Source organism: Mirounga angustirostris, unplaced genomic scaffold, assembly GCF_029215605.1.
Source record: "Mirounga angustirostris isolate CCGP_5_RB_7025 unplaced genomic scaffold, mMirAng1.0.hap1 SCAF_6, whole genome shotgun sequence".
NCBI classification, from domain to species: domain Eukaryota; kingdom Metazoa; phylum Chordata; class Mammalia; order Carnivora; family Phocidae; genus Mirounga; species Mirounga angustirostris.
In genome coordinates this window covers 37,375,005-37,399,270 of record NW_026991714.1, presented here as the reverse complement: position 1 = coordinate 37,399,270, position 24,266 = coordinate 37,375,005, and the positions used below count along the sequence as shown (strand labels likewise).

Here is a 24,266-nt window from a genome sequence, read left to right as displayed (position 1 = left end):
TGACAGTGAGACTTTCTTCAGTAGTATTTGGTTGCTTGGGTGCAGGCAAAAAGGAAGCAGATAGAATGGTTAATCTGTGGTTGGGATTTCGCCATACAGGAGATGAACATGTCTCCCACCTGCTTGCGGGCCTGGGTGGATGGGGATGAGCCAGCCGCCCAGTTCTTCTATGGAAGCACAGCCAGAGGGAAATGGGAAGAGGATGGTTCCTCTGTCCCCATTAAATGAGTTTCTCTGAAGTCCACCTTCCAAACTTCCTGTCCCTGGGAAAGCCTGTCCTTTGTTAGCCTGACAGATTTCCCCATGTAGAGCTCAGCCTCCCATATGCTCTTTGCTGTTTCTGTAGGCTTGTCAGGAACAATCCCTTTCAGGTTTCAGAGAGGTCTTTTTATATGTGCTGCTTCTTGATCCATACTGTGCTTGTGAGTGCATGGGAGGGATAGGGCTTGACTCCCTGAGGAAGGTCACTGTTCAGCTCTAGTGAGGACAAAACAGCCTTCTTTAATGCTCTACTCACTTTATACTCCGGTGCCAACACTTCCTATAAGAAGCAGAGGGGCTTCTCTTTCCTCTGGTCCTTCGCTTCTGCGGAAAGCAAAATAGAATGGAGCCACTTACTTTCCTCAGGTCTCGGCTTTTTACCCAAGGAGAAGAAACAGGGCAGCCAAGTTATAACTTGTGAATGTGTGACATTCCTAACCTGGCCACTGGGCCAGAGTTGGCACTGGGAAGGGAACGGCTGGTGGAATGGAAGGAGTGAGGGAATCAGGTTCCAGCTCCTGCACAGGCCTCAGCTGTGACTTCTACTGCTTAGAGAACAGAGGGGAGAGGGTGAACACAGGGTGGGCGACTGGTGGCTCTGCTGAAGAGTGGACTATGTTCCCCAAGCAGACTGGCTTTGGGAACAGGCTGGCCTCTGGAAGAAAGTCCCACCCCTACCCCCACCTGATATACATGCTCCAACCAGAAAAAGGCCAACCTGTGTTTCCTATGTGTCTTTGCTCCCTGGGAGCAGAGGAACCTTGTTTAAATGATAAACTCCTGGCCAGCTGACGAACTGGGAGGTCACTAGCCATTTCTGGGCCTGTGACTTCATCCACAACCTGGGAGTTGAATGGGATGATTTCTAAGACTCTTTCTGACTATAAATCTGATATATTCTGGGTATAAATCTGATTGAACTGGAATGACATCAGATTTTAATTGTTTTATGAGCACTGGATCCCGAGGTCTTAACACATATTGGATGATATACACAGAGTCCCAGCACTAGTTCCAGCACTGATCCCAGAGGAAGGGGTCAGGGGAGAGAGAATAATTTAGGATGGCTCCACCCTGAAGAATGTGTTGAACCCCATGGCTCTGACTCTATGTTTTAGGCCTCAGTTTCTTCAAGTGTAAAATGAGACTCTAAGCCTAGAAGATCTTTAAGATGTAGTTCTGATGTTCTGTGTTGCATGTCTCTGTCCTCAGGTAATTCTGAGCCCCAATGGACAAAGACAGTGTACTTACTGAATATTTGCTTGGCCTGTGTGCAGTGCTATAGTGGAACATGATTCCTGTCTCAAGGAGCTCACAATGGATTTTTAAAAATACTAAGCCACACACAGAGGAAAGTGTGGTATAACATGCAGTGTCTTCCATGGCTAAATGTATAACACAGACACCACAGGCTGTCTCTCTCTTGGCATGCTGCAGGCTGGAGGAGCCACAATTATAGCTTGTTTCCCCCTAGGCCTTCTTCTACTTCAGCTCTCAAAAGGGGCTTTGTGGGGGTCGGACTGCTGGGGTCAGTTCTGGCTTCGCCACTTGTAAACTTTGGGGAAGTTACTCAACTGTTGTAAGCTGTAAGGTCAGTTTCCTGATCTTCAAGATGGGGTTAATAAAAGGACTCCCTTGCCATGTTGTTGTAAAGATTATATGACTTCTCAATAACTGGGTATAGAGAGAATGTACTTCAACATAATAAAGGCCATATATGACAAGTACACAGCTAATATACTCAACAGTGAAAAGCTGAAAGCTTTTTCTTTAAGATTTGGAGTAAGACAAGGATGCCCACTTTTACTACTTGAATTTAACATCGTGTTAGAAGTCCCAGCCAGAGCAATCAGGCGAGAAAAAGAAATAAAAAGACATCTGAATCAGAAAGAAAGAGGTAAAACTGTCTCTATTTGCAGATGACATGATGTTATATATAGAAACCCCAAAGACTCCACCAAAAAAACTGTAAGAATAAACAAATTCAATAAAGATGTAGGACACAAAATCAATATACAAAAATCAGTTGTGTTTCTATACACTAACAACTATCAGAGGGAAATTAAGAAAACAACCCCATTTATGGTTGCATTGAAAGAATAAAATACCCAGGAATAAATTTAACCAAGGAGGTGAATGATCTGTATGCTGTAAACTATAAAACACCGATGAAAGAAATCAAAGGAGACAAAATAAATGGAAAGATATTCCATGTTCATGGATTAGAAGAATTAATATTATTAAAATATCCATACTACCCAAGGTGACTACAGATTCAATGCAATCCCTATCAAAATTCCAATGGAATGTTTCACAAAAATAGAACAAACAATCCTAAAATTTGTATGGAATCACAGAAGACTCCAAATAGCCAAAGAAATGTTATAAAAGAACAAAGCTGGAAGCATCACACTTCCTCATTTCAAACAAAATTACAAACCTATAGTAATCAGAAACAGTATGGTATTGGCATAAAAACAGACACATAGTTCAATGGGAACATAATAGAGAGCCCAAAGATAAACCCATGCATATATGGTCAATTACTTTTCAACAAAAGACCCAAGAATATATAATGGGGGAAAGGACAGTCTTTTCAATAAATAGTGCTAGGAAAACTAGGCAGCCTCATGCAAAAGAATGAAACTAGACTTCTGTCTTACACCATACACAAACATCAACTCACATAGATTAGAGACTTAAACATAAAACCTGAAACCATAAAAGTGCTAGAAGAAAATATAGGGGTTAAGCTCCTTTATATCAGTCTTGGCAATAATTTCTTTGGATTTGACACCAAAAGCAAAGACAACAAAAGAAAAAGATAAGTGGGACTACATCAAACTAAAAGCTCTGTATAGCAAAGGAAACTATCAACAAAATGAAAAGGCAACCTACTGAAATGTAGAAAATATTTGCAAATCATATATAAGGAGTTAATATCCCAAATATACAAAGAACTCATACAACTCAATAGCAAAAACCAAAAAACCCAAACGATTCAATTAAAAAATGGTCAGAGGAACTGAACAGACATTTTTCCCAAAGAAGACATACAGATGGCCAATAGGTACATGAGAAAGTACTCACCATCACTAATTATCAGAGAAATGCAAATCAAAACCACAATGAGCTATCACCTCACACCTGTTACTGTTAGAATGGCTACCATCAAAAAGACAAGAGATACAGGTGTTGTTGAGGAGGTAGAGAAAAGGGAAGCCTTGTACAATATTGATGGGAAGGTAAATTGTTGTAGCCACTATGGAAAACAATACAGAGATTCCTCAAAAATTTAAAAATAGAACTCCCATTTGATCCAGCAATCCCACTGCTGGGTATTTATCCAAAAGAAATGAAAACAGGATCCTGAAGCAGTATCTGCACGCCCATGTTCATTGCAGCACTATTGACAATAGTCAAGGTATGGAAATGATAAAAGTGTCCATCAACAGATGAATGGATAAAGATGTGAGATACACACACACACACACACAATGGAATACTATTCGGCCATAAGGAAAAAGGAAATCCTGCAACATGGATGGATCTCGAGGTCATTTTGCTGAGGGAAAAAAGTGAGATAGAGAAAGACAAACACTGCGTGTGGAATCCAAAAACTTTTTTAAAAAAGAGAAAAAAAGGCAAACTCGTAGAAACAGAACAGAAAAGTGGTTGCCAGAGGTCTATGTCCGAAAAGTTCCCCTAGTGTGAAGATAATGTCTCCCTGATGTAGTGATGTCTAAGACTGTCACAGAGAGACAGGTGGCAGCGATGGAGAAGGAGCCCATAAGTGTAGCCATCACTGGTTTGGTTCTTAGACTGGCACGAACCAGAGGCAAGCAGGCAAGGGGTGAGTCAAGTGAAAGAGGCAGAGCTCCCATTGGGCTCTAATCACTGCTGTGCTGTAGAGTTCTTGAGTTCACTGCAAACCACTCAAACCTGTTGGATCCCAATTCCTTTATTTCTTAGAGGTATTTACTATAGAAGAGAAAACCTGAATTCCTAAGAAGAAATCCCAGGAAATTAACAGGGTTTACTTTTTAAGAAAAGGGGGAAGTATAAAGGAAATCAAAGGCATTCTATAATTTTCCAGACTTGGGAGGCCTTAAATGATCTAAGGGAAGTTGGAGGGTTTAAGGCAACCAGACTTAGAATTGAAGAGCCACTAGCATCTCCAGGGCAGAGTCTTTGGGCCTATCTATTCAGTAGCAACTAACCCAAAGGCTTGTCCTACGGCCTTTCAGGGCCCATTAGTGCAAGTTGCTAGAGCCCTGTGCTCATGGGATCACAAGTTTGACCTTTGTGTCTATGTGACCATTCCCATATTAGACTGAGCCCTCGCCCCAGTCAGTAGTCACACATGTACTCAACAGGGACACACGGGGTTCTGGCTAGGGGAGTACAGGTGAATCCTCACCTTTGGAATCTAGCTCAAAGTACACTCTAGCTCAAACTACACACCTTGATACCTCAGGTTTGGAGCAGTGTTTGTATGTATCCTGCATGTCATTGTCATTTCATAGTAATTTTAAAAGAACATTTTGGCAGCGAGAGAAGACAGGATTCACTTCTGAGGGCCATTGAGCTGAGGCACTAGCCTAGTGGGTTGACCAGTTGGCCAGACTGGCAATTCTCCTTCAGGAAGTAAGTACTCAGAATTCTCGATCTTTGAGGAAACCACAGAGCTCTTCTTTCTTGAGGGCTTCCTGGGCATCTCAGCCAGACCTGCGGGGCTGGTCATCCAGGCTCACAGTGAGAGCTGTAGCTGAGGGTCTGGCACACAGAACTGGAGGGCTGGGCCTGTGACAGCAGGTCCCAACATAAGGTGCCAAACCCTACTTCTCACTTTCCCCTTGCGCCCTGTTAGGTGCTGGCACTGCCTTTGGAGCCATTACTCAGCAGCCTGAATGTACAGAAATAGGCCTAGTGCACTGACCCAGCAGGCCACGGTTCCTTCCTCTGGCAGGGAGCTGTCCTGAGGTGGTAGGCCCAGGCAGAGCTGGCCTCCCACTCTCACTTCCTGTCAGGCAGGAATCCTACCGCAGGACTGGGTACTTAACTGTTTCTAGGCCGTTGAACGTGTATCTCCTTGCCTCTGGACTATACAGTACATTAACTGAACACACTTCCTTACATTCCCCACATTTTTAACACACACTCTTCCTACCTTCTTATCCTAAATGAAAACCTGACCTGCCTTGTCTCCCTGCCCTCTCCAGAGGAGGCCACTTCTCTACCTCCCCTGGTTTTCAAGGTCAGGAGAACAACCTGGCATTCTCTGAGTTCCCTTTGTTTCCCCAGACCATGCTTCTCCATCCCTCTTGGGCACGCCACCCCATCTTACTGGCCAACTTGTCCATTCAACTGTTACTGATTTTTGGCATTCTCTTATCCTCCTCAGTGGTTTAAGGCCTGCCTCACAGCTTTCCTGGTCACTTCATCCCTGAGAGGTAAAGGGACCCTCCAGATATCCAGGATTCACCATCATTTTGAAAACTACAAATGACTAAATTCTGCCCAACAACATTACTCACTGTGATGAACATAATTTGGCCATGGGCATCAGAATGGTTCAAATTCTCACAGCCCTACTTGGACCACTTAACTTCTTTCTACCTGTCAAAATATTTCTTCCTCATCTGTTCACCCTCCCCAGAATCTCTCACTTCCTCCATGTCCAGCCTGGACCTACTGGTCCGCCATTCGAGGGTGCTCATGGATCCTTTCTTTATTCTTTCCTGGGTCTTTTCTTGCTGACTTCCTATCTTGGTTAATCTCTAACTCATCCTTCTTTGCCTCTGCTCCTAGACTGCTGAGCTCTGCTGGAAATTTATAATTTCTGTGCTGCCTGAGCCCTCGACAAACCATACTGTTAAGATCACATGTGTCTCTCTTCCCCACCATTTGTTCTTCAAGGTAGGAATTTTGGCACCCCAGAACAGCTATAGACAGTTAAAACTTAGCACATGCCTGGAACTTGTCTAGGCACTTTATACATACCAGCTCATTTGACCCCCACCCAATGACAATGAGGAAAATACCCCGAATGCTTCTCTCACTTGGTGAGGAAACTGGGGCTCAGAAAGATTCAATAAATTACAGAAGACCACAGAATTAGCAAGTGGCAGAGTCAAGATTAGGGAGTCTGGGTGAGACATTATATTGTGTCTCGTGAGATGATCATAAACTTTGCACAAAGTCTGTTGACTTTTATCAGAGCTCCTGCTGCAGTCCAGCGATCTTTTAAATCAACCCTTGTTCACTCCTAATTGGACACGTTTTTATTTCAACTCTGACTCTTATTATTTTTGGTCAATTTCGATTAGAGACCAAAGGCATCGCCTCAGAAGTCCCAGTAGGCATCTAGAATCTCAGGGTATTCTCTAATTTTCTTCTGACTCATTTCTGATTGAGTCAGCTCCCATACAGCATCCCTCTGACAACATATACCATAACCAGCAGTGTCCTGGTCTCCATTCACTAGGAAGGGGAGAAGACACTGTAATTCTCATAATGGTTATTTCAAGCCATTTCCTTGTGAACTGGCTTTGGAGGCTGGGACCTAAATCCCTACTACTTACTAGATTCTATAGGCAAATTATTTAAACTCAGAGGTTTAGTTTCTTTTTCCATAAAGTGGGGGATAATAATAATCTCCTTAAAGGGTTGTATTTTTTAAGGAGCCTAGCGTAGAGCCTGGCTCAGATCAGGCACTCGAAGTATTTGTTCCTTTCCTTCTCTTCCCCGTACTCTCCTTTCACCTCGCTTATACATTTACTCCATCTTTCCCACCCACAGATATTTTCCTGACCATAGCCCGCTCCCCAGTATCTACCCTTTCTCACTTCTCTTCTCAGCAGACTCCATGGAGAGTAAACTATATTGGCTATCTCCCATTTTCTCCCTGATACTACCCCCTGGTTCCAATATGACCCCTCTAAATGATCAAATGCAATTGACATTATTTGTTTTTCTTCTTGCCGGACTTTATTCATTTCCTGAAATCTATCCTGACCATCTTTTCCTGTAATGACTCCTTCTCACTCACTTCTGTCACCTCTCCTTTCTTTGATCACCTCCAAATGCTGGCTTTTCTCCACATGGATGTTCTCCCAGCAGCGTCGGCATGGCTTGGGAACCTATTGTTAGAAATGTAGATTTTCAGGTTCCACCTCAGATCCCCTGAATCAAAAACTGGTGGGGATACTCGCTCAAGTTTGAGAACCATTGTGCCACATTTTCTCTGGCTAATCTCTATGAGCTCCCCTTTTAACTATTCTTTTCCCACCTAATACTCCAAAAATTCTTTCCACTCCAGACCACTCTTCAGAGCTGCAATTGTATACATACAACTACCTAAAGGGTATCTCCACTGGCTATTAGGTGTCTCCATGGAAAATAACCTCTCATAATCCTATCATTTCTGTGTCCCCTTTCTCCAAATGATACCACCATTACCCAGTTGTCAGTGCCAGGATCCTGGGATTCATGATTCCTCGTTTACCCACCTAAGAAAACACTAGTTTGCCATTTCAGGAGTATCTCTCAAATTGGCAGTGTCCTCTTATCAGCACCATTGTTACTTTACTTCAGGCCCATCCTCCTCACTGATTGGATTGCTAGTCTTCTAATTGGGTCACTGAAGTCTGGTCCCTTTCCAATGTACCCTCCACATTGCTACCAGGATCATCTAAAATAAAAATTGGATTGGGCTTATCCCCTGCTTAGTCATTCAGTGGCTGTCCAAGGCCTTCGAGATAAAGTTCAAACTCAGTATGGGGGCACCGTAGGGGTGCTTAGCCCGGACACCTGCTTGCTTCTGCAGCCTCATCTCCCGCTGGTGCTTTATGCTGTTCTCTCTGCTCTAGCTCTAACAGGAAACTGGAACTACTTAAGAGTTCTCCAGACAGCCACTCTTTCTCACCGTCAAACCGTTGTTCATGCTATTTTGCTATTTCCTTTGTGAGGAATGTCCTTCCTTCACTTACCATGTGGAAAACGTTCTTCTCTAGCGCTCGGCTCAGTCGGCTTTGGTATGAAATCTTCCCTGGATGTGCAGGCTCAGTCTGATGTGCTCCCACAGCCCCCATGTCATGTCTTCATCAGAACCTTATCACACTGTGCTTGGTGCCCTTGTTGCCCTAGGCACCAGGGAGCAGCTTGAGGACAGGCCTGTATGTTATCTTTATTTAGTGCAATGCCTGACACACAGTAGGTATTCAGCAAATAGTTGCTTAGTAAGAAAGATTGCTTTCTTTTTTTTTTTGAAAGGCATCTACATTTACTGCTGCTTCCTAACCGCCCCTATCCTTTCATTCCCACAGTTCAGCCTTATTATGCTACTGAAAAAGCTCTTGAGGACAAAGACGTGCTGGCTTTATTTCTCATCTTCTTAACTTCTCTGTAGCAGTGAACCACCTATTTTTCAAAAAGTTCCCTTTCCCGTGTTCCTCAACTGATGCTTTTTGAACTCCCTTTACTTTATGGTCTGCGTTCGCACTGGTTCCCTTCCTTCTCCACACTTGTTGCAACTGCTCTGCATTACAGTGAGTACAGGGGTGGCTGGTGGTGGTGGTGGTGGTGGTATTCGTACAGTGACATGCTGGTAGCGGGCTCCCTGGGAGAAAAAGGCCCTGATTTGTGGCTTTTGTCTCTTCCCTGGTGTAAAGACTCTCATCAGGACCGATTTCAAGCTACGAACATTTTAATGACCAGCTCACAAAATTCCCGAGTATTTAATAATTGGCTCTCACAAGCATACCACTGGGTATGCAGAGATGAGTAAGACCAGTTTGACATCTAGGAGGATACAATCTGGTGGAGGGAATATGGAAAAAATTATGAGACAAATGTGATAAGCACTTTTGAGGGCATTTAAACAAGGCACCATGCATGGGGCTGAGTGGAAGGCTTAATTAGGAAAATCTGTTAATACCTCCTATGGGAAGGTAGGAGGGTTTGAACTGAACCTTAAAAATGATATGTAGAGGAATGGCTAGTAGACCAGGAAGACTGGGGTGCAAAGAATGCGGGGTACCAGAATGGATTCTGCCACTAGTTTTGTGACCTTGGTCAAATTGGTTAACTTCCTCAGGACAGTTTCTGCATCTTGAAAATAAGAATTTGATTTCCATGGCCCATTCTGCCTGGATTTGATGATGGTCCTTGGGAAGAGAAAAATATAAGTGGAGGAAGAAGGAAAAAGGAAGAAATATACTTAGTGTGAAGCTTTTAGGAGGCCAAATGCTGCAGGAATCTCTCTTCTAACTAGTCCTCCCTGCTAACTTCTGGCTCAGTCCCAATTTTGAAAATCCCAATCCCATGTCTGAGTGATTGCGCAATATGCTGAAAGCTCAGTTCTGGTCTTTTCACCTGAATGACTATAGTGAATCCTGACAGTATATGTGGATGTAAGTCAGTTCATCCTTCTGTGTTGAGGGAACAGAGGATTTTCCTTTTTCCTTTGAAAGTGTTAAAAAGAGTAGTAGCTTATTCCATTTGAATAACTGTTATTATCAAATCTATCTAGAATTTCCCCATCCCCGCTTCTTGCCTGATCTTCTCTCAAGATCTGAACTTCATTCCTTTTCAAAAACCTTTAAAAACATGAATCATAAAACAGATAGAAATATGCATAAAACATAAATGTAAGGCATAATTATAAAGCAAACACCCATGTAACCACCAAGCAGGGGAAGAGAGAACCTTGCCATAACCTAGCAAGTCCTCCCTGTGTTATTCCCCAAGTACAACCTTCCAGAAGGATCCACTATCTCGATTTATTGTGATAATGATCTTTGTTTTGCCCTTTACCATCCATGTATGTATCCTTCAATCCTACTTCAGTACGGCATTTTTTGTTAACACCCGATATGAAGAGAATCATACTGCATGCATTCCCTTGTTTCTTGCTTCTTTTGTTCACCATTCTAACATTCATTCATTTTGTGTGTAGCTAGTTTATTCTTTTTTGTTTCATGGTTACATAGTATTCGACCATGAGTATTCCAGTTTACCAATTCTACTGTGGATGGATATTTGGGTTGTTTCCAGCCTTTGGCCAATATAAACAATGCTGCTCTGAACATCTTCGTTGTGCCCAGTGCATGTGAGCTTCCCAAGGGTACAGGGGGAGAATCATTAGGTCACAGGGTATGTATATCCTCATCTCAATTCTTCATTCTTTCCCCTACATTAGTGAGCAAGCCTTTCTCTTTTTCTTTTCTGAAGAATTTTAACTCCTGTGCTTTTGTTCCTGTTTTTCTAATTTTCAATCATCTTTGTTAATCTTATGTTCCTATAACATACATTATCAGTACTGATTCTAGCTTCTAGCCCTGTATATTACCTTCCTCTGGTAGTTGAGAATGGTGTCCTCTCCAAGACATAACATTATTTCATTTATTACTCAAAGAGCAAATGTATCTGGAACATTTTGAGAGTTCTTATTTGAATATGTGCAAAATAGAAATCCTGTATTTGATTAATAGAGGGCCAGGAACAAGTTTCTTTCTCTGAGGCATTATAGTATGGGAATTAAGACTGTGGGCTTTGAGTCAGACCAAATCCACGAGCTGCTGGCTATGTGTCCTTGGGCTAATTACCTAACTTCTCTGTGCTTTAGTTTCCTCATCTGTCAAAATGTGGATAATAAACTATATCCACCCACAGGGTTACTGTGTGCATTACATGAAACAATCTACAAGTTTATCAAAAGAGGTTTATTAACTTGGTCTTTAGGGAGAAAGACAAGGAAAGACAGGCTTTCAGAATGCCTACAAGTTATGTAGTGAGGATACATATTATGAGTTTGTCTCTGGGGTTTATACTGAGCCTAAACACTTTTTCCACTCCTCTTTCTTTTTTTTTTTAAAGATTTTATTTATTTATTTGACAGTGAGAGAGACAGCAAGAGAGGGAACACAAGCAGGGGGAGTGGGAGTGGGAGAAGCAGGCTTCCCGCTGAGCAGGTAGGCCAACGTAGGGCTCGATCCCAGGACCCTGGGACCATGACCTGAGCTGGAGGCAGACGCCCAACGCCTGAGCCCCCCAGGCACCCCTCCACTCCTCCTTCTGGAGCAGATGGCTAGCATAGGTAAGTGGGAGGCTGCTAAGGGCCATGAACAGAGTGAAGTGAATTGGCCCATTTGGGAATCAAATCCACAACTGGCTTTAATTACTATTCAACTGAGTTCAGTGGGCAACACAACATGAAAAAGGAGAAAATGAATGGGACTAGAAATACTGACAAAGTAAACAGGAGGGCAAGAGGACACTATAGGATAACTCAAATCAACAAGCTGCTAGATAAACAGCATCCTCTCTTTGTGAAATTTATTTTACAGGAGAGTTGGCTGTAACAGAAACCATTCTTAATCATCAAAAAACCACATTCTGATTTTCCTTATCCTCCCGACTCTCCATGTATAATTCTAGACTTCATCGCTTACATCTCTTGGTTTTAGGATATAGTCTTCCAAAGCTAGAAACTTAATTACAGATTCAACACTTCAAGGCCAATACCTAATTGCCTAATTAGGGAGCTGAGAAATGTTTAGCATAACCACCCTCCTTCCTACCCCTACCCTGAAGTTATTAATGTTCACTTCAGATGGTTTCCTAGTCAACCCTTGTGAAGATACTGATTTTTGGACTCTGAGTCTCTTACTCCTACATAAAGCTATCTAAATTCAATAAGGCTTTTGAGGAAGCAGCATTTCCAACTTCACATTAACTGGTGGGCCAAATAACGACCCATTACAGAGACAACAATGCCTACTGGATTTTAATTTTAATTATTTCAGTTCCTGTACCACTGTTATTTCACAGTTACACTTAATAAACTCTATTATGCTTATTAAATAATTCATGGAAAATTGTGAGTGCATGGTAGGTTATGGAAAAAAGGTGGAAGAGAAAAAGGGGAAGAATGGTTCTGAACAATTATTGAATGATGTGGTGTGACAATATTTGTTAACTTCATGTCAACACAGCAAGGCCAGATGATTTATTTATAGTTCACTGTTTCAGTAACATATATTATCTGGTAGTATATTGCTGGGGGAAGGGCTGATTTGTATAATTACTGTACTTTCACACTATGACTTGGAAAGTGAGTAGGCTGATAACAGGGAAACAAAAAGCAGCCCTTAACATCTTCATTTGAACTGACAGTTTTGGCACCAACCCACGAAGGGGGCTGAGCATGGGGGGACTATCTGTTTACAGAGGTGCGGATGCCAGCTCCTAATCAGAGAACACCACATTTTGTAAGTTCCTGGAAATTTGGAAACCAGAGTCTTTAACAGTAGCAGTGGCAGCATAATTTGGTGCTCAGATGCTAAGTGAAACCCCAATGCTGGGTTTCTCCACCATAATGTCAAAGAAACCTCCATGGCTGGTATTTTGGCACTGATGTGACACTGGCAACAGGTATTATTGGCATCAAAAAGCAGCCCAGGGAAGAATCTCATTAAGTGAGAAAAAAGAATCTAGAGTCTACACATTACTCCTCAACCAAATGTTTGAATCTTGCATCCTACAAAATCAGAGCTACTAAGAGAGCAACATGGCCTGCTTTGAGCTTCATCTCTTATGTGCCTACTCACTGGCCATGGAACACAATAGTCTAACAAGTGATCAAGAATTGGCACTAACGGCCAGCCAGCTGCAGCTTCCTCCCCAAAGGTGAACACATGCTAAACAATGTAGCAGAGCTGGGGGCAGCGGTCAGGAAATGGGAGGTGGGTTCTATGAGAGCAATCACTTTGGCTTGCTTAGGAGTCCAGGGAACAGATTTGCAAATTATAACCTCTTTGAACACTGGCTGAGACCACATATGAAATAACCTTTGTAATTTTAATGTGTACTTGGTAGGTAGGAATCATGAATCTCAAACACCTACGGAACCTGAGTTGCTTTTGTTTTCGTTTTGTTTTTCTAGAGGTCTACTTGCTCCTTTTGAAAAGCACTAGGAATGGGAGACTCAGGCAACATTGGAAAAAAAAAAAAGCTTCTCAGGTGATTTTTATTTAGTTCCCATACCTTTGAGGACCATGGTTCTAGTGGAACAGGAATGAACAGGAATGAGTTAGAACTGAAAAGTTAAACCTTTATGCTCATTTATCAAATAAGGATAGAATCCCTTCTCTCCCGATCTTGAGACTAATAGCTAACAGTAATTGTTCAACAAACGTTAGCTATTGTGTGCCAGGCACTGTCCTAAGAGCTATATTTGTGTGATAACCACACAATCCCATTTTATAAACGAGAAAACTGATTCACAGAGAGGTTAAGGAATTTGCCCAAGGTCACACAGCTAGGGCTTGGATTCAAAGCTAGGCAGTTTGGCTACAGAGATCATGCTTTTAACTATTATTCATAATATTGTAAAGAACATAATAAAAACATGCATGAGAAAAGCATTTTTTTTTTTTTTTTTTTTTTTTAAAGATTTTATTTATTTGACAGAGAGAGACACAGCGAGAGAGGGAACACAAGCAGGGGGAGTGGGAGAGGGAGAAGCAGGCTTCCCGCCGAGCAGGGAGCCCGATGCGGGGCTCGATCCCAGGACTCTGGGATCATGACCTGAGCCGAAGGCAGACGCTTAACGACTGAGCCACCCAGGCGCCCCGAGAAAAGCATTTTACTTTGAAAAGTTCAGGTGCTCTAAGCAGCTGCTGAATGAAGCTCCTGAAGGGAAGAGTCTGCATTGCATCTAGACAGCACTTGCTACATTAATAGCTGCTCACAAAAAACTTCACTCAAAGGACTTGAAAATCGGATCTTTGCCTGTTTCTCTCAAATGCTGACTTCACCCACTGACGTGCCATAGATAAAGTGACTCCTCTGACAACAAAAAAATAAAGAGAAGAACTCTCCAGTCCAGGTGCCTCACACAGGGCTTGGCACCCAGGTGATGAATAAAATGCTGACTGAATTGAAAGCCTTCCAATCAAAGGCATTTTGAAATGTGCTATTCATAGTCCACAAAACGACTTGAATACAAATTATTTAGAATGTCAAAACAGGAAGGGGCATGTGGCAAGTTAAGGAAATTAAAGAGAAATGAAGTATAAATGGAATACTAAACCTTTGAAATTTAAAATAAAGAACCTGGCTATATATCCTTGAAATCCTCTTTCTTGGCTAGCCGGGAAATGGGAGGGATAAGCGTTGGGGATCGAACAAGCCTATTCTTTAATAATATAATACTTATTTGTGTACTATGTACTTGCTGTAAGCCTACAGATCTGAACAAGCTGCTTAATATGCTCAGGTGATTTTTGAAAAGGCTGACTTTACCCTACATCATTCCCTAACGACCCTCGTGTTTTTTAGCAGGCACTCAAACATAGCTCAGAAATAAAACAGGTTTTTCTACCACTTTAGACAACAAAATGGATCCCTTATAACAAGCTGGGCTTGTATTCCTAGCATCAAATCTAATGAAACATTAGACTCACCTCATGTCCAATGTAGTGTTTGGCCTCCCTATAACTTTCAACCAGTATCTAAAGAGCTAATGCATAAAGCAGGGTTTTCCATAATTCTCAAGAATTTAATGACTGGTTATTTCATGATGTGGCTTGATCCAAACCTGGGGCAGCCAAAGAATCTCCTATGAAGACCTGTTGAGAAGTAGTGAGACTTGATGAGCAAGAGCTCACTGGGCCTACATTCATCCCTTTAATTACCATAAGGAGGACAACTCAGTTTCCCCAGCATGACATTCTCACTCAGTCTCTCTTCTGATGCACATCTGTAAAATGTTGTGCATGCTACTTAGTTGTGGAACTGATTCTATGAGACTACCTGGCCTTTGCTTTAAGAGCAGTGTGAAAGAAAGTCCAGACCCTCTTGGGACTAGGAAAAGCAGAAAAACAGACCTGAGAGCAGCAGTTTATCTGCTATGATAGGCTCTCAAAAAGCACATGTTGCCCTGATATGTGACCTATACAAGATCATGACCATAGGCTGGGGGTTAAAGCAACACACACACACACACACACATACACACACACACACACACTTTAAAAAGTTACCTCCAGGCATCCATATTGCACAGTTGAGGATTTAAAAAGTGATTCCTATACAGGATGTTCCAAAAGTCTTAGTGAAGTTTTAAGCTATTAGGGCTGGGGTTGGGGTGGTGAGCTGAACTCGCTCTCTGCCAGTCCAACAGGGGTAGCTACAGATGGTCTTGATTTATCATCATTTAAATGTGCAGCCCAGATTAAAGGAAACATTTTAAAGGACTAATTAGTCAACCCTCACAAAAGTAAATTAAGGGCCTGTGTTGAAACAGCCGAAGGAAACTCTAATACAGCACTGTAGCAATAATGCTTGGAGTGTATTCAAATGGAAAAGCTTGGGCTGGAAATACTTGTTTAGAAAAATAAGTACATCACTCCACCCTACTTCATCAAGTAATCCAAGCCATCTTACACACTCAAGGTCTGACCAAGCAAGACGTATTTTATTAAAACCTCTTTCAGCTTGAACTAGATCGTATCCTTGGGAATAAACAAATTTTATTCAATGAACAAGTAGAAGGGATTCTTGATTACTACTAGAGCTCTTTTGTGTAGACTGCTTCTAGGTTAATGCAAAAAGCTCAGAAAAGGATGTCAGATAAGGTAAAAGGCTTTATTATTCAGGATCAGCTCAAAGTCTGACACTGACAGAGGCAGGAATAATTATTATCTCATTACATTTGACCTTTGGTACCCATTTGAAGTACTAGTTTTCCAAGTGGGATGTGTTACAGCCAGGAGACTCTCAGCACAGTTTCTGTCAGCCACATTTACCCCAATTTTACTCGGTAGAGCTGTTAGGAGATGTTCAAGGATACAAAGAATATAATCATCTACTTTAGTTATCCTACCCCCTACCCCCACTGGCTTTCAAAGCAAGAGATAGGTAGCATTATTAGCAGATATGGTCATAAATAACACCTTTCCATAACCTAACATTAAAAAATCAAACACTAATTATAAGTAGAGTTTCTAAATATTCAGTTAATGCTATGGAGTGCTTTGTTTCAAAAACAGCAATTCTGAGGCTTCTCTTTATTTTTCTCCTTGCATAAAACCACGGAGAATCCATGTTTAATTCACATATGTAGTTCTTGTTGGTACAAGCTTAACTTACAGGAATCAAAGGAATTAAAATTTGTCATTAAGAACAGATTTTTAAATTTTGACAAAAATATGAATAAAATCTACATATTTGTTAGGGATATGGATAAAATGAATCAAGTGTCATGATTGTTGGGGGATCCCCTTCCAAGGACACAGTACATAGAAGGTACATGGAGCTTGTGTCTCTGAGGTTATAAAGGGGAAAAACAGAAAACAACAGTTCAAGATGACTGATATGTAATTGCTGATTAAAGGGAAGATGTTCAAAATATTTTGCACATTATTACCTTAGAATCAATCTAAACACCTTCTATATTATTTAGAGAAATTTCCATGACTTTTCAGCTCAGGGCTATACTAGACGGTTACTGTTTTTTATGTATATGAAGAGAATCCAAAAATTCCAGTTAAAGCCAAAAATTGTTTTTTAGGTTCTGGATTTTCAGTTCAGAGCTATGTTCTTTTAATAAAAGTACCAGTAAGAAATCATTACTTTTTCTTAAATTGATGACATATTTTTAAAAAGTTGCAGCCCCTAGAGAACTGAATTCAAGTTGAATTCAAACTCCAACTTTAATGTATGACTATTGATTTTATAAATATCTTTGTCTAGTAAATGGCAAAAATTGTAACCTCTTATAGAACACGATGTTGGATTGGTACCATAGTAAATTGCTTAGTAAAAATAGAAGGACCTTAAGTCTCATATGGGAGACATATTTGGGGGAAAAAAGATAAGTAAAGGTTTCTAGTGTTGTTCTCCTAGTTTCTCCAAAGAGCTGACATTTATCACTGCTCTTAAAAAAAAGATGATTTTAACTTAAGAGACTGTATTTTAACACTGAACACTGAATCAAGATAAATGCACTTATCTGAACATCACATTTTTACATATACTAAAAAAACAAAAAAAGCTCCCAAAAGTGTAGTGAAAAGATTATATAAATTTTAAATGAAATTATATTTGTTTGAGGCAGCACAGATCCAGAGGTCTCCAGCAGAAGACTTCTTCAGCAACCAGCCTTCACAGACAGGCCTCCTGCTGTGACCAGCAGATATTTTCCACTGTGCACCCACAGTCTCAGACTAATAAGAGACAAGTCTTGCTTTTTGCCTCTATGAGCTGGGATGTCATTATTGTAGAGAAGAGGCATAATTTAAAAAGTGAAGACTACTCATTCAAAAAGTTACAGAGTGATAAACTTACTTTATGGAATTAAACACAGCATTCATCCCAAGGAAGCTGCATATAAGCTATGGTAGAACCAGAGTAGGTAAACTTCAGAGTTGAAAGGATTTTCTCTGAAAATGAAAAAAACGGTAGCTTTCTTAAAGATTAGAGTTATAGAATCACTCTGTTGTATTTTTTGTCTTGTTTTAATGGGCCAAAGTTCAGTTAACTCACTCAGATTAGAATCTACAATTCTGTTGATTGTTCAGGACTGCAGTAGTCGTCTTGGGATTTTCTATGGAAGTATGTACAGATTTTCCTCATGGAGCTGGGAGTAATAGTAACCTAGAAAAAGAAAGTTTAGATTTCAGAGATTTTCTAAGATAAAGTTCAGCTGTTAACTTCAGCAAGTTAGCACTAAAGGGTATTTTAAATTGCAATGCCTAGAAATTTGATTATTTAGTCAGTCAGCTTTCAGTCCCAAATATTTTGATGGCAATGTGTCTTCTGGCTGATTTGTACTGAATTTAATAAAAATTGAATAGACAGTATTCAAGGATGGAAGGGATAGATTTTTCATGTGAACAGAAAATATTTACCAGTTAAACCTCCTAGAGGAACGAAAGGTTAAAATAATCCTTCTTCTTGAAACAAATTAGTAAATCACTCTCTCAAATTTACAAATGGGATAGTGATTCAAATGGCAGCCGCTACCCTCTTCTGAAGGAATCTACATCATCATGCACATAAAGCAGAAAATTCTTTTAAAGAAACTTTAGCTTCAAAGACTGAAATTATAAAACCAGAAATATATGGGACCAGCACACTATTTTTAAAAGCCTTTAAAATTCACACATTAGTGAAAACAGTTTTTCATTGAAATTATTTTTCTGCTAACACACAGCTGAGACCAGTTCCTCTGGGGGGAAAAAAAATTTTTGTTAGGGGCAAAAAACAGATACAGTGATAATTTTTTTTTTTTAAAGATTTTATTTATTTATTTGAGAGAGAGAGAATGAGAGAAAGCACATGAGAGGGGGGAAGGTCAGAGGGAGAAGCAGACTCCCTGCCGAGCAGGGAGCCCGATGCGGGACTCGATCCAGGGACTCCAGGATCATGACCTGAGCCGAAGGCAGTTGCTTAACCAACTGAGCCACCCAGGCGCCCCGATACAGTGATAATTTTGAGAAGAAAGGAAAGATTCCTATATTATAGCTGATTTTTTTTTTTTCGTTTTCTGTAGCAAGGTCTTGGTTGGAGCTTGTGTTTGAAATAATCTTTAGAATATTTCTAGTTTATTTTCCCTCTAATTATGGGATAGGCTTCATGACAGTAGGAGGGGGATATGAACACTTATTAAACTAGAACCGGCCTGAGGTTATCCAGTTTCTGCCTTTTAGATTCTTGGAGTGGATTTTAATCATTCTACCACCTTCTCCTTAACACAGAGCAAGAGCTACTATGAAGCACAGCAGAACCTTCCTTAACCCATCCCACCTTAACTTGCAAACTGATTACCTGAAGCTTTTTAGTTCTGACTGGTGCCCATACTCACCCAACGCTCATAGCTACTTCTTCCGCCATTAGTAAGGAGTCACTTGCTTTCCCAAGTTCACAAACCTATTTTCTGCCAGCAGTACGTGTTTTTGAAATTATTTAACTTAAATTTATGCTAGTCAATGAAATGAGTCCTAAAAAGGTAAGTGAAACTAAGCTGAATGTTTTAAAAGTATAGATAATAGGTGAATTGCCAAAAATATTGGTGTGAGCAAGAGGACTGTAAAAAAGATTGGAGAAAATCATAAAAATCCGGAAGGATTCTTCATTTAAATTGCTTTGTAAGTATCTAAGTTTCACTGTATTTTAAATAATCAAACTGTAATTACAAACTGGAAATCTATTTATGGATGTTGGCAACTTGCCCACGAATGTCAGCTTTATCCACAAAAAGGGGAGGGAATCTATAAAAAGTGGTGGCCAGGGGCTTGGGGGGTGGTGGAGAAAATAAAAAGAAAAGGTGGGGGTGGGGTGGGGAGGGAATTATATCAAACAAAGAAGAGGGAAGGTATCTTTGAATTGATATACTAGAGGATGATGAAGGCTTTGAGGAATCAAGCAAGAGGGCTGAGGGCTATGGACCTAGACAAGAGGTTTTTTTTTTTTTTTAATTAATTAATTTATTTGAAAGAGAGGGAGAGAGAGTGAAAGCGCCCACCGTCCGAGAGAGTGGGGAGGGAGGGTAGGGGCAGAGGGAGAGAAGTAGACTCCCTGCTCAGCTGGGAGCCAGGAGGGCTGGATCTCACAACCCTGGGATCAAGACCTGAGCCGCAATCAAGAGTCAGAAGCTTAATGGACTGAGCCACTCAGGCACCCCTGGACCTTGACAGAAGGCATTTAATGGGAATAAATAGGGTTGCTAGATAATAAAATACAGCAACACCCAGTTACATTTGAATTTCAAACAAATAAGGGATTTTTAGTATAAATAAGTCCCATGCAATATTTGTCCTGAATTTTTATGTGCTAAATTTGGCAACCCTAGGTATAAATAGATTTACTTAAAAAAAAAAGAAAAGAAAGCATCCTGACTCCTGAGAAGGGATTTGTGTCTGACCTCTTCAAGTTAGGGAATGTATCCTCTCACTGGCCCCATATGAGTTAGAAAATGCATCTTCCCACCACTGCCAACTTACCGGGCCTGGAGAAGTCTTTCCGCTCTGTCTCCTGGAACTGGGGGTCTGGGAGGATGGACTTCGCGGAGATGAATTCTCAGCCTTCCGTTTGGCTGCCATGGCCAATAACCAGTTTTTATTCTCTGGGGAGCTATTCTCTTTGCCTACCACCTCAGACCCTTCTCCACAAGATCCCAAAGGAAGAGGTAGTGTTCCACAGCTTTCTGAAGCGTAAGGACTGGCAGGAGAAGGAGGCTCTGAGATACTCATACTAGCTCCTTCAATCTTGCTTGGTTTGGTAGGACCTAGAGAGTCCTTACCAAGGTCTTCCTGGTTACCAGCAAGGCAGCACAGATCCAAATGAAGCTTTTCAACTGGGTCATCAAGCTCAGTCACACAGTTGCAACTCTTCACACACTTCTGTTTCACACTCTCCAGACAACTTGAGTCTAGCCTCCTCTTTACTCGGTTTCTAGACTCTGAGCAAGCCACTGCTTGGGATGATTTCAGACTCACAGGAATGAGGGCTTTTCTTGGAGATGTGATCTTGGTCTCAGAAGCAGGTGGAGTGATAGGTGGTGACGAGGATGGTGTTCGGGTCATCCAGTTTCTAATGGACATCTTGAAAGATGAGGGTGGCTTGGGAGAGCTAGAGGAGACAGAGCCTCTTCTGCTGATGGGAGACCGGGCTTTGGCAGGAGGGGTTTTAATAGAGAATGTGGGAGTATTTGAAGGAAGAGGGAGGTCTCCTGCACAGCTTGGAGCACAAGCTGCTGATGATGGGGAGGAAATGGATGGACTGCTCTTTACTCTGGGTGCTTTGGCAGGAGTACTCTGGCTACTTGTCACTGTCACTAAAAAAAAAAAAAAAAAAAGAGGGTCACAAAAATCAGAAGTGAAAGTCATAGAAAATTCCTGAATTCTCATCAAGGAAAATGATAGCTAACTTACTCATATAGAAATGGGTTTCCCAGTGAGTAGGTTACATAGATCACTGGATTCTTAACACACCCTTGCAACATTTTCCTTCCCCTTTCCTAACTGCCAGCCTCCCAACCACTGTTGTAAAACATATACTTTTAAATCTAGAAAATACAGAAAAATTAAAAAAAATTCAAAGTATTCAGGTAAACCACTTTTAGCATTTTTTCTATACTTGTGCATGTAATACATACATTATACACTTCAAATTTTTTCTATATAAAAACAAGACCATAATGTATATACTATTTAGTAACCTGCTTCTTAGCATATCATGACTATTTCTCACATTAATACAGATTTATATTATCATTTTTAATAGCTACCAAGTATTCTAAGGTAACAGTTAGACATCAGGTTGTTAATGATATTTTGTTTTCATAAGTAAAGTTGCCATTAGGATTCCCATATATACTTTTCAGCAATGCTAGGGCAGAGAGGCACTGCACAATGGCTCCCAAACAGAAGTATACTGGTCTAAAATTTGGCACATTCATTTACTATTGACTTGAACACAACCCTTTACCTCCTCTACTTCAGTTTCCATATCTGTTAAATGGAGAGCTTTTAATCTCCACAAGAAATAACCCCATCAATTACTTGTTAAGGTTATTAGGCCTCACTTGGTTTTCCACCTTAATTTACAAATGGCTACTTTCTACAAGCCAAAGAATGCCAAAGAACATTTTAGAAACTAAATGCTTGCTTGCTTTTAGTAAAACAAATCAAACAGTGGACAGAACTCTTCTCTATGTGTCCTGTCTCTTGTTTACAAGCAATGGCAAGTACTTTAGGCAAATTCTTATAAACTTTATGCTTCTTCCCCCTTGGGCCCCACCACAGACAACTCCATATTTTCTTATGTTCCTTCTGAGCTTTGGAGATTTCTGAAACAGTGTTCCTATCTCCAATAACAAGGAAAGGCCATCAGTTTATTTTCTAAGTCACCAACTCTTTGAATTATCACTCTGATATTTAATTCAGTTTAATTATTGAATTGCATTTATATGCAATTGAATTTAAGATGAGCTGACATAAAAATACAATCTCTCTTTTAACTAGAATACAGATTTACAAGGATTAATTTCAGGCATTTAATTACCCTTTATGTTCTACCCTGTGCTTTTTACTAATCAAGCAGTTTTGCCTTGCAACAGAGAAATTCTACACACTGACTTTTGCCTAAACTTTCCCCATCAACCATAAGTTTAGAAATGGCCAAGGTGATACTGCTCCTTCTACGCATCAGTACTGGAAAACCCCATTTTTGTCGTAACACGCTATATAAGGGAAATTAGTGACAGGGACCTGTCCCTGAAGCATCTGGTCATAGTTCTCATACTCATGTTCTAGAGCTTGATTTGTTATTATTTCAGGAGGACAGAAACTTTTCATTTGTTTCACTCCTCAGTGCAGGTCTACAGTCACTACATAGCCCCTGTAGTCTTTAGTTCCATTAAAGTGGGCTGAAGGGTATGGTTAAGGCAGAACAGAAAGCCCTAAAATAGTATGGGTCTTACAACATGCAGATTCTAAGACAGGATTAGGGGAGAAGGAAAAGCTGGGCCAGGGGCAGCTGGGCTTGGGCCACACAGATATCTAAGTTTCTGAAGTGTTTACTAAAGGTCAGCAGGAGATCTGATGTGGTGGAAAGCTAGGGCATTTCTCTTCCTTTAGGATGTTAAAATGAAAGAAGGAGCGGACCGTGTTCAAAGAGAAGATTTTATTAACTTGGAAGGCTAACAAAACTCTAGGCCAAATTTAAATCTTTTTTTTAAAAATAGTAATTAGATTATTAAGATAATAAAAGTTCATGGTAAAAAAAAAAAGAACCAAACAGTTAAAGAGGGGAATAAGGTGAAAAGTAAAAAGTCCTCTTTTTAATCTTCTCGTTTTACTCACGTTCTTATGCAACCCACAATTTTCTATATGTCTGTTAATACACACAAGGCATATCATACTTTAAAAACACAACAATGGGGGTGCCTGGGTGGCTCAGTTGGTTAAGCATCTGCCTTCGGCTCAGGTCATGATCCCAGGGTCCTGGGATCGAGCCCCACATCGGGCTCCCTGCTCAGCAGAAAGCCTGCTTCTCCCTCTTCCATTCCCCCTGCTTGTGTTCCCTCTCTCGCTGTGTCTCTCTCTGTCAAATAAATAAATAAAATCTTTAAAAATAAATAAATAAATAAATAAAATAAAATAAAAACCCAACAATGGATTATTACACACATACACCACATACTCCCTCACGTACATTCTGCAATTTGCTCTTTTCTCTTAAAAATGTTATCTTTTTCTCTATATCTCTACAAGTACGTTAGATGTACTGCATTCTTTTTAACAGCTATACAGTATGTCATATTGATCCATCGATTTAATAGGACATGCCCATTTAGCACATCATCTACTGAATTTCCACTGACCCTAAGCACTGCATGAGATCTGATGACACGGTAGCATAGACTGCTTTACTATCCTAAAAGCTTCCTGAAAGTCAGTTCCTTTAGGAATTATAAGAGAGCTTACTAATAATTGGTCACTTTGCAGCTCCTTTCTGTATAAGGGTTTGCCATCTGGCCTCACCCCACCTTTTCGGTCATATCATGTACTCTGCTATTTTAGGATCCTGTTACAGGAGACTACTCATTGCTTCCTGAACAAGCTGCACACTGTCACATCTCTGTCTTTGTTCATGTGGCTTTCTTGCCAAGTCTGTCCCTTCTTGGCCAGGCAAAAATTCTCATGTTTCAGGCTCTGATGACATCATTAACTTCATTGCTACACAATTCACAAACTTCTTTTCACTATGAAGAATTCACAAACTTCTTTCCTCCTCTCCCAGAGTAAGTAGGTTCTTTTGTTTATATAACTAGGAACAATGTCAGTAATGTACCACAGCTTTTGTAGCTGCCTCCTGGACTAGACTGTGAGCACCTAGGGGGCAGGTGATGATGATTTACTCATTTTTAAGTCTAGTGCCCCTATAGCAACCCAGCAAGGAATTATTAAACCATTTTTGTTAAATGTCATTCCTGC

The 24,266-nt window shown here is 40.7% G+C and overlaps 1 protein-coding gene across 3 annotated transcripts in view; it reads right to left on the bottom strand.

Moving 5' to 3' along the window:
* Nucleotides 1-1,386: 1,386 nt before the first annotated feature.
* DTL (denticleless E3 ubiquitin protein ligase homolog) overlaps nucleotides 1,387-24,266 on the bottom strand; it is a 56,913-nt gene continuing 34,033 nt past the window's right edge. For 2 of the 3 annotated variants that reach the window (XM_045877177.3, XM_064594141.1), the window contains 2 exons: nucleotides 20,271-21,103; nucleotides 1,387-17,922 (listed from right to left, as the gene is read on the bottom strand). In XM_045877177.3, the coding sequence (XP_045733133.1) occupies nucleotides 17,824-17,922; nucleotides 20,271-21,103 (932 nt within the window). In that variant the 3' untranslated portion in view covers nucleotides 1,387-17,823. The remainder of the gene's footprint in view (nucleotides 17,923-20,270; nucleotides 21,104-24,266) is intronic. The other variant, XM_045877176.3, reaches the window with a different exon arrangement.